Source organism: Stegostoma tigrinum, chromosome 29 (assembly GCF_030684315.1).
Source record: "Stegostoma tigrinum isolate sSteTig4 chromosome 29, sSteTig4.hap1, whole genome shotgun sequence".
Taxonomy (NCBI): domain Eukaryota; kingdom Metazoa; phylum Chordata; class Chondrichthyes; order Orectolobiformes; family Stegostomatidae; genus Stegostoma; species Stegostoma tigrinum.
In genome coordinates, this window is record NC_081382.1 from 8,529,088 (window position 1) to 8,539,136 (window position 10,049).

The following is a 10,049-nucleotide window of genomic DNA, read 5'->3' on the forward strand; positions in this document are numbered from 1 at the left end:
GCATGTTGCCAATTGGGTCCTAAGCTCTGAAATTCCTTTCGTAAGTTTTTCTGTTCCACTATCTTATTATGTGACACCACGCCAAATAGTGCTTGAAAGTACCTTGAGACATTTAATAATTATTGGAGATGCTCCATAAATGCAAGATGTTGTAGTGTTTCCACATGAGGAACATAGCAGTTTCTGACTGATACCGTGGGGAGGTATGGCGAGCTTTTTGACATTCCCGAGAGGGACATGAAGCAAGGATTGTGGGAAAGCCTGAATCTGAACATGGAGATAGGGAGAAAAAACTGTGACATTCCAATTGACAGGATATACATCTTTGTTAGATTAATTGCTTAGTTGATTTAAAGCAAAGTAAATTTGAGCTTATTCAACCAGTAGTTTCTCATTTGACAACTCTCCATCGACAACCTTTGGGAATATTAGCTCCCATTCTGAGCAGGCTGTAATTTGAATCCTAATTAGTTATTTGCTCTTCACTACACCAATACAGGGAAATCATTTTGTTGGATACTTTTGGAGCATTTCTATCTGTCAAATGTTGACCAGTGTCTCAACCTGGAATGGGATATTTTCATCATGTTCATTTGAATTTAATCTAGTCATGCAAAGGCTTTTTTTCCTGAATGTCAACCAGTTGTGAGGTTTTTGTTTTGAATGCTGCCAAACTTGCAGATAGGTTCAGCACAAAATAGGGAAGGAAGTGGAATGCTGGCCTTTATTTCAAAAGGATTAGAGTCATTTTGGGTGGCTCAGTTGTTACCACTGCTAATTCACAGCGTTAGGGACCCAGATTCAATTCTAGCTTCAGACAACCGTCTGTGTGGAGTTTGCACGTTCTCCCTGTGTCTGTTTGGGTTCCCTCCGGGTGCTCTGGTTTCCTCCCACAGCCCAAAGATGTGCCGATTAGGTGGATTGGCCATGCTAAATTACCCATGGTGTCTGGAGCTGTGTAAGTTAAGTGGATTAGCCAAGGGAAATCCACGGTTACAAGGATAAGATTGGGGCCTGGGTGGGATGCTCTTTGGAGGGACAGCATGGCGTCAATGGGCCAAATGGCCTCCTTCCGCACTGTAGGGATTCTATGAAAATTGGGATGTCTTGCTAAAACTCTACAAGGTGCAAGTTAGAGCCTGGAATTCTATAAATAGTTTTGTTACCTTTACCAAAGGAAAGATAGGCTGGCAATGGAGAGAGTCCAGAGAAGGTTGATATGAGTATGGAGGGGCAGACTTCGGAAGAGAAGTTGGTTAGGTTGGCCTTCTTCTTATTGGAGTTTTGAAGAATGAAAGGTGACCTTATTGAAACACACAAGGTTCTTGGGAGTTAACATAGTGTGGAGCTGGACAAACACAGCTGGCCAGGCGGCATCAGAGGAGCAGGAAAGTTGATGTTTTGGGTCGGGACCCACCTGACAAGGTAGATGCTGAGAGGTTGTTTCGAGTCTATGACCAGAGAGCATCAATTCAAAATAAGGTGGTCACCCATTTAAGGTAGAGCTGAGGAGGAATTTCTTCTCTGAGGGTAGTGAATAGTGGAAGTCTTTACCACTGAGGGCTTGAGGTCATTAAGCTTATTTCTGGCTGAGATAGATTTTTAATAAGTTAGGGATTAAAGAGATTTGGGGATAAGGCAGGAAAGTGGAGTAGTGCATTATCAGATCAGCTATGATCTCATTGAATGACAAAGATGACTCGATGGGCCAAATGGCCTATTTTTGCCCCTGTACCTTGTGATCTGATAATCTTAAATTTCCGAGATACAGATTGAACCTGAGAGGAGTTGACAGACTGAAAGTGTAAGGGGACCCAGTGGAGACACAGAAGTGTGGCAGAATGTTTAAAAAGTATATATTTAGCAACAGTGGCACATGAACAAAAAAACTACTTTCCAAACTGTACAATCCAGTCTTCGACTTCAAGGGCACCCATCTACAATTAGATTTGTTTCTACATGAGCAACTTGTTAGGCCCCTTTTAGAATACTGTGTCCAATTTTGGGCCCCACACCTCAGGAAGGACATACTGGTGCTGGAGTGTGTCCAGCGGAGATTCACATGGATGATCCCTGGAATGGTAGGTTTAATGTATGATGAACGGCTAAGGATCCTGGGATTGTATTCATTCGAGTTTGGAAGGTTGAGGGGAGATCTAATAGAAAATTACAAGATAGTGTATGGCTTAGAAAGGGTGGACGCTGGGAAGTTGTTTCCATTAGGCGGGGAGACTAGGACCCGTGGGCACAGCCTTTCAATCAGAGGGGATCAATTTAAAATGGAAATGAGACATTTCTTCAGCCAGAGAGTGGTGGGCCTGTGGAATTCATTGCCATGGAGCGCAGTGAGGGCTGGGACGTTAAATGTCTTCAAGGCAGAGATTGATAAATTCTTGACCTCACAAGAAATTAAGGGCTAAGGGGAGAGTGCAGGGAAGTGGAGTTGAAATGCCCATCAGCCATGATTAAATGGCGGAGTGGACTTGATGGGTCGAATGGCCTTACTTCTACTGCTATGTCTTATGGTCTTATGGTCTTATGGTCTAACTTCCATTAAGTAAGGCTCGAAATTATACAATTCATCAGTCATGCTTGATTTTACATTGTGATCTGAGTTTCGTTTGATTTTTCAATCATATGTTGATAACTGTTTTATTGATTGCTCATCTGCCCAGATGATGACCTACTGACCTTATCTCTCTCCTCTCCCATTTTCATCTGACCTTTGCTTCTTTCATCATTTATTCTGGTCTAACTAAACTCCACCTAAACTTCAGGAATGATATGTCCTCTTCCAGCTAGAACTGATGATCTTGAAATTGACTGTAACTTAGCTGTATTGCTGATTTCTCCAGCTCAATTTTCCCAAAGCCTGTCAGCTGCATTTTTCTCCTGGTATTTTGGAACATTCCCTCGTTTCCTCCCTTCTAATTTTCCTCATTTCTGAAATCTGTCAGCATTGAACCCTCAGTTTTGTGGGGTCTTTGTGTAGGAAGAATAAACCCATACTTATTTACTGCATTCCTGTTGCTGAATCTCTTCATTTTGCATTCATCAGGACAGAAGCAAGAATGCCTTCTTTTAGATGGTCACACCAATTTAGCTGAAATGAGAAACAGAACTGAAGAACGGTTACATTGGAATATGTTAATTGTGTCTATTGTGCAATTCTGGCCTCTCCTGATCATATTTTGATTTATTCATTTCAGCATAAATTTCTGACATTTCTCATGAGAAATGCCACAGGGATTTGATTGCATGACCCACTTTGAAACAAAGGGAATTGAAGGGTCTTTTTCCGAGGCTGAAGTAGCTAATTTTCGCCTTAGAGCAGAGAGGAGATTTAATCAAGTTGTGGAAGAACTGCTTCCACTGATAAGAGGGCTATTGTCAGGGGACACAAATTTAAGATGATTAGCAACAAAAAAAGGTGAGAGTAGGGGATTTTTACTGAAGCACCATTTTCTTAGACACTGGAAAGCCCCCATCTAAAGGAAGCAGTTTGAGTTCTTTTAAAAGGGAAATGGAAATAAGCATGATAGAGAAAGATTTGTAGGGCTATGGGAAAGGAATAGGGGAGTGGGACTAATGATTAACCAAGGAGTCTGTGCAGGTGCAGTGGCCTGAATGGCCTCCTTCTTTACTGTAAAGGACTGTACTGGGCTTGTTGGTTTAATTTGAATATCACTGACACTTTGAATGTAACAGGTGGGTGCTGAGGCTAAGTATTCAATTTGCTGTATTGTTTTGGGCGCAGGTGTCTCTATTCCCCTGCTCGGATGAGCCAACCACTTGCTTCACCTTCATCTAAAGATGTTTCGGAACTAGCTGAAAGGCTCAGGAGGACCAGAACTCAGCTAGGAATTTATAAGGAGCAGTCCCCAGGAAAAACACTGAAAACTCATCATACCTTGAACAAAGGGAATCTGAAAGGAATCCACAAGCAGCGTGATAGTGACGTAACGTCCAAAGCTGTTACACAACATAAATACCGATCTTGATTCGAATGTTTTCAGAAGTAATTTTTTGCCACTTGAAGTGCTTTCTCCATCCATATATATGTATTTCAAGAATCGGTGATAATGGGAACTGCAGATGCTGGAGAATCCAAGATGATGAAATGTGAGGCTGGATGAACACAGCAGGCCCAGCAGCATCTCAGGAGACAAAAGCTGACGTTTCGGGCCGATACCCTTCATCAGAGAGGGGGATGGGGTGAGGGTTCTGGAATAAATAGGGAGAGAGGGGGAGGCGGACCGAAGATGGAGAGAAAAGAAGATAGGTGGAGAGGAGAGTATAGGTGGGGAGGTAGGGAGGGGATAGGTCAGTCCAGGGAAGACGGACAGGTCAAGGAGGTGGGATGAGGTTAGTAGGTAGGAGATGGAGGTGCGGCTTGGGGTGGGAGGAAGGGATGGGTGAGAGGAACAACAGGTTAGGGAGGCAGAGACAGTTTGGACTGGTTTTGGGATGCAGTGGGGGGAGGGGACGAACTGGGCTGATTTTGGGATGCGGTGGGGGAAGGGGAGATTTTGAAGCTGGAGAAGTCCACATTGATACCATTGGGCTGCAGGGTTCCCAAGCGGAATATGAGTTGCTGTTCCTGCAACCTTCGGGTGGCATCATTGTGGCACTGCAGGAGGCCCATGATGGACATGTCATCTAAAGAATGGGAGGGGGAGTGGAAATGGTTTGCGACTGGGAGGTGCAGTTGTTTATTGCGAACCGAGCGGAGGTGTTCTGCAAAGCGGTCCCCAAGCCTCCGCTTGGTTTCCCCAATGTAGAGGAAGCCACACCAGGTACATCCTGCATCCACTGTACCCGGTGTGGCTACCTCTACATTGGGGAAACCAAGCGGAGGCTTGGGGACTGCTTTGCAGAACATCTCCGCTCGGTTCGCAATAAACAACTGCACCTCCCAGTCGCAAACCATTTCCACTCCCCCTCCCATTCTTTAGATGACATGTCCATCATGGGCCTCCTGCAGTGCCACAATGATGCCACCCGAAGGTTGCAGGAACAGCAACTCATATTCCGCTTGGGAACCCTGCAGCCCAATGGTATCAATGTGGACTTCTCCAGCTTCAAAATCTCCCCTTCCCCCACCGCATCCCAAAACCAGCCCAGTTCGTCCCCTCCCCCAACTGCACCACACAACCAGCCCAGCTCTTCCCCCCCACCCACTGCATCCCAAACCAGTCCAACCTGTCTCTGCCTCCCTAACCTGTTCTTCCTCTCACCCATCCCTTCCTCCCACCCCAAGCTGCACCTCCATCTCCTACCTACTAACCTTATCCCACCTCCTTGACCTGTCCGTCTTCCCTGGACTGACCTATCCCCTCCGTACCTCCCCACCTATACTCTCCTCTCCACCTATCTTCTTTTCTCTCCATCTTCGGTCCACCTCCCCCTCTCACCCTGTTTATTCCAGAACCCTCACCCCATCCCCCTCTGTGATGAAGGGTCTAGGCCCGAAACGTCAGCTTTTGTGCTCCTGAGATGCTGCTGGGCCTGCTTTGTTCATCCAGCCTCACATTTCATTATTTCAATAATCAGATTGTTGTCTTACCAAATGTCAGCATAAAGTACGGCAGAATGACGTGCAGGAAGGGACCTTTGTTACTCGCAGTGTTCTCTATTTTTGTACAAGTACTGCTGAGCAGAGGTCTGAGCTGTGTGTATAACGGTGGGCTCAGTTGTCATAATTAGGCCATAGAGCATGAATGTAGAATAGTAGCTATCTTTAACATGACGATGGCTGCCATTGAGCAGTTTTGGGGCCAATATAAACAGGATTGATGCTACTTTTAGTTACATTTCCCTGTCTTAAAGAAAAGCTACAACATGTTGATGTTAGTGCCCATACATTTCAAAAGGTGTTCATTATACCAAGTCACTTCAGCACACGCCTGCATATTCTCCCAAGGAGGCATCAATGTTGCTGCCAGGTCAACAAATTGCTATGCCCACCTACTTGACATTGTGTGGCATAGTGGAATATAGAAGCAAAGACTCACTTCATTCTCAGGAATCAGACATCTTTCCCCATGAGCTAACCTTTCTCGAGTTGGTTATGGCTCATCTTGATCTCAAAGAGGAAGGGGAAGTTGGAAATACAACACCCAGCCAAAATTAACCACTCTTTGGGACAAAGACCAAATAAGTTGCATTTACTCAACATGCCGACTCAAAGAGGTAGCAAGAACTGCAGAAGCTGGAGTCAGGGACAACACAGTGTGGAGCTGGAGGAACTCAACAGGTCAGACAGCAGCAGAGGAGCAGGAAAGTTGATGTTTCAGGTTAGGATCCTTTTTCTGAAGAAGGGTCCTGCCCCAAAACATCAACCTTCCTGCTCCTGTAATACTGCTTGGCGTGCTATGTTCCTCCAACTCCACACTGTGTTGTCCTTGTCAAGCAGAGATTTGAAGAAGACCCTTATCAAGTACACTGACAGATCAGTAATACAAAGAACCTCATACGAGTGCCCATCCCTTGTTAAATTAACTTGACCCAGATCAGGCAGAATATTCTCAGTCCATGCAATTATTTTATCCTGACTTGAGAGAGGAGATGCAGGCCCTCTCCCTATTGAGCTGATAGAGAGGTGAGCTTATTTACAGAAACCACATTTTCCAGTGAATGCAATTGCAACTGTACATGTATTCCTCTGAAATGGATGTGCTTACTGACTTTAGCAAAGTGATAAACAAAGTGATCCTGTATAGCTTTGATTGAGTAATCAGGTGATCGTAAAGAAACAATTTCGCTCTGCACTAGGTATACTGCAAGCAAAGGAGCGTCGTCTGGAAGCTATCGTTGATACTGAGGCAAATACAACTTGTTCAACATTGTTCTTTCTGTAATTTTCTAAAGCTTGTAATTTTTATTTGTTTTATAAAATGATTTAATAAAAAAAAACTTTTAAATGTGTTGAGATGTTCTTTGCAGTAGTGGCTCAGATGGCCACTGTTTACTGTGGATAAAAGTAAACAGTTGGAAATGGGGTTAGTCTGGTGCCATTGAAGATTCCTGCGTCAATTAGTTGCCCCATTAGGTGGTAAGTCACAGGTTCACGCATCCAATCAGTCAGTGTTCCAGTTTGATGGATTGTTGGTGTGAAAGATGGCAGGATAAGGACCCACATTCACAAAGAAAGGGAAGGAAGAAAACACATCAAACTGAGAAATTGCAGACATGCTGGTGCTTGGCTTGAGAATTGCTTTGGGACTGTGTCGGCATTATTCTACCTCCTTCCTTTTGACATCATGTGATGGGTTTAGGATCTGGCTGGATAAAGAGAAAAATATATTTCTGAGTAGAGACATGTTGCTGAAGTTTTTCAGTTTTATGAGCACTTTTGGAATACTGTGTTCAGTTTTGGTCTCCCTGCTATGGGAAAGATGTGAAACTTGAAAGGGTTCAGAGAAGATTTACAAGGATGATGGCAGGCTTGGAGGGTTTGAGCTTTTGGGAAAGGTTGAATAGACTGGGGCTATTTCCCTGGAGCATCAGAGGCTGAGGGGTAACCTATAGATGTTTACAAAATCATGAGGGGCATGGGTAGGGTGAATAACCAAGGTCTTTTTTCCAGGGTAGGGGAGTCCAAAACTAGAGGGCATAGGTTTAAGGTGAGAGGGGAAAGATATAAAAAGGACTTAAGTGGCAACATTTTCATGAAGAGGGTGGAGCATGTGTGGAATCAGCTGCCATTGAACTGGTGGAGGTGGGTATGATTACAACATTTAAAAGGCATCTGGACGGGTATATGAATAGGAAGGGTTTAGAGAGATATGGGCCGAATACTGGCAAATGGGACTAGATTCATTTTGGATATGTGGACAAGATGGACCATAGTATCTGTTTCTGTGATGCACATCTTATGGCTGTATGACTAAGTGGATTTCTACCTTCAAAGTATCACTTAATGTAACTCTGAGCTGACATCAAGAGGCATAGAACAAAAGCACAATAACTTCAATCTTCAATTTCCCCATCGAGCTTGGAGAGGGGCAAGGCAGGAGTTTACCATGTCAGAGATAGTAAGAACAGCCAATGCTGGAGTCTGAGATAACATGGTGTGGAGCTGGATGAACACAGCAGGCCAAGCAGCATCAGAGGAGCAGGAAAGCTGACGTTTCAGGCCGGGACCCTTCAGAAAGCTTTTCCTGTGATTCTTCCTCCCACTAGCATATTATGATTAGGGTGTCACGGAGGTTTCAGTGCACAATTTTGCGCTCACCATGCTGATGCTGCAACATTATTGTTCCCTCTCTTCCTCCCAGTGTCTCTTTGGTTCAATTTTTCTCAAAGGGAATGATGACCAGACTATAAAACCCAAAACTGTATTACAAAAAAAAGGGAAAGCAATTCATGATCATGTTCGTCTTCATTAAGTAATTGAAGTGGGCCATGTTGCTTTTGAGCCACCTACACACTATTTATGGAACTTGCAAGTGATTGCAGGAAATATGTATGAAATATTCAAACATGTCTGTTTCTTTATGATACTGCATGAGTTGGTTCTTTCCTGTATATTGTTTCTTTATCTTATTTGATGAAGTTTCGGAAGTTTACATAGAATTAGAATTAGATCTTATTGTCACATATACTGAAATACAGAAGGACATGAATACAGTGAAAAATGTACTATGGCACTATTCCTGGCATTGTCTTCGGTTCAAAATCTTGGATACACAGTAGAAAAGCAATGAACTAAATTTAAAAGTTAATCGTTGTGGTCCTTCTTAGTATAAAGCAGAAAAACAAACAAATGTAATTAAAAGTTCCACCATCTTTCTTAATTGCTTCGCCATGCCTAGTTCACACTCCCTACAAGGGATTGGTCTCAGATAACAAAGTGTGGAACTGGATGAACACAGCAGGCCAAACAACATCTTCGGAGCACTGCTTGGTCTGCTGTTTTTATCCAGCTCCACACTTGTTATCTCGGATTCTCCAGCACCTGCACTTGCCATTCTCTCTGAAGGGATTGGTCTCCTCCGCTTTGGCCCAATCTCTGGGAGACTGCGGGCTGCCTACTCTCGCCAACACCGCAGATGCCTGGAAGCTCCCACTCCGCTGTGTTGGGTTCAATCTTCTCTCATTGGGCTCGATCTCCGATCATCAAAGCCCCGATCCAGGTCTCTAGGTGCTCCCACACTCCGGGCTGTAAGGAGCTGTGATGCTGCCGATTGCCAAACACCCTGCTCCAGGTTCCCCAGCTGCTGCCGCTCTCTGGACTGTGATTAAAGAGAAGTTTGCTCGATACCTGTTGTGTTTCAGAGCCACGAGCTCCCTGTGGCAAGAGAAGTTGCCTCAAGGGAGTTGCCTTCAGCACATCCCAACAGATCCCTGCAACCCACAGCAGTCGGCTCAACTTTCAGCCAGTTGTATTGATTGTTTTCATGACGGGGCACACAAAGGATGAACGGAGGTCAGTCTCTCAGCTCTCATTACACAGGATCTCATCTATTATCAGCATGGAATAAATTAGGAATCTCGTATTGTGAGCACAGATCAAGTACTAAACACATTGCTTTCCTGGTGGTGGCTGTACTGTCCTCTTTTAAAGTGCTGTGAATAGACCTGTTCCCGTGAGCAGGTAAGAAAACAACAGTGAGTACTGAACATTTATTGCAGTTTAATTCAGTGACCTTAATGCGGGACAGACTGATATAGTGGTAAGGTGTTGCTATTTTAATAAGCAAGAGGACTAGGCTGACATTCCAGGGAAGCCAGTTCAAATCCCACAAAAGGAATTGATGGAGTATTAATCTCAATGAATAAATATAGAATCTATACCAATTCTTCATAATGGTGAGTCTTTTATTAGTACAGAGATCTCAGAAAAATGCTGTTCCTTAAAGATGACGCCACAACATGCAACACTCCAGAAAAAGAGTTCTCCATCTTTGGATTTAGATTTTATTGTCACATGTACTCAAGTACAGGAGTATGGTGAAAAGTGTACAATGTCACCATTCCCAGTGCCAACTTCAGTACAAAGGTGGCTAGGTACCAAAAACTTAGTCACAAAGTAGTAAAATAGATAA

At 44.0% G+C, this 10,049-nt stretch overlaps 1 protein-coding gene across 1 annotated transcript in view; it reads left to right on the forward strand.

Annotated features, from left to right (window-relative positions):
* The window catches only part of LOC125465555 (uncharacterized), a 79,533-nt gene extending 75,414 nt beyond the window's left edge, over nt 1-4,119 (forward strand). The window contains exon 9 of the mRNA XM_048559201.2: nt 3,758-4,119. Coding sequence (XP_048415158.2) covers nt 3,758-4,001 — 244 coding nt within the window. The 3' untranslated portion in view covers nt 4,002-4,119. The remainder of the gene's footprint in view (nt 1-3,757) is intronic.
* Nucleotides 4,120-10,049: the final 5,930 nt, after the last annotated feature.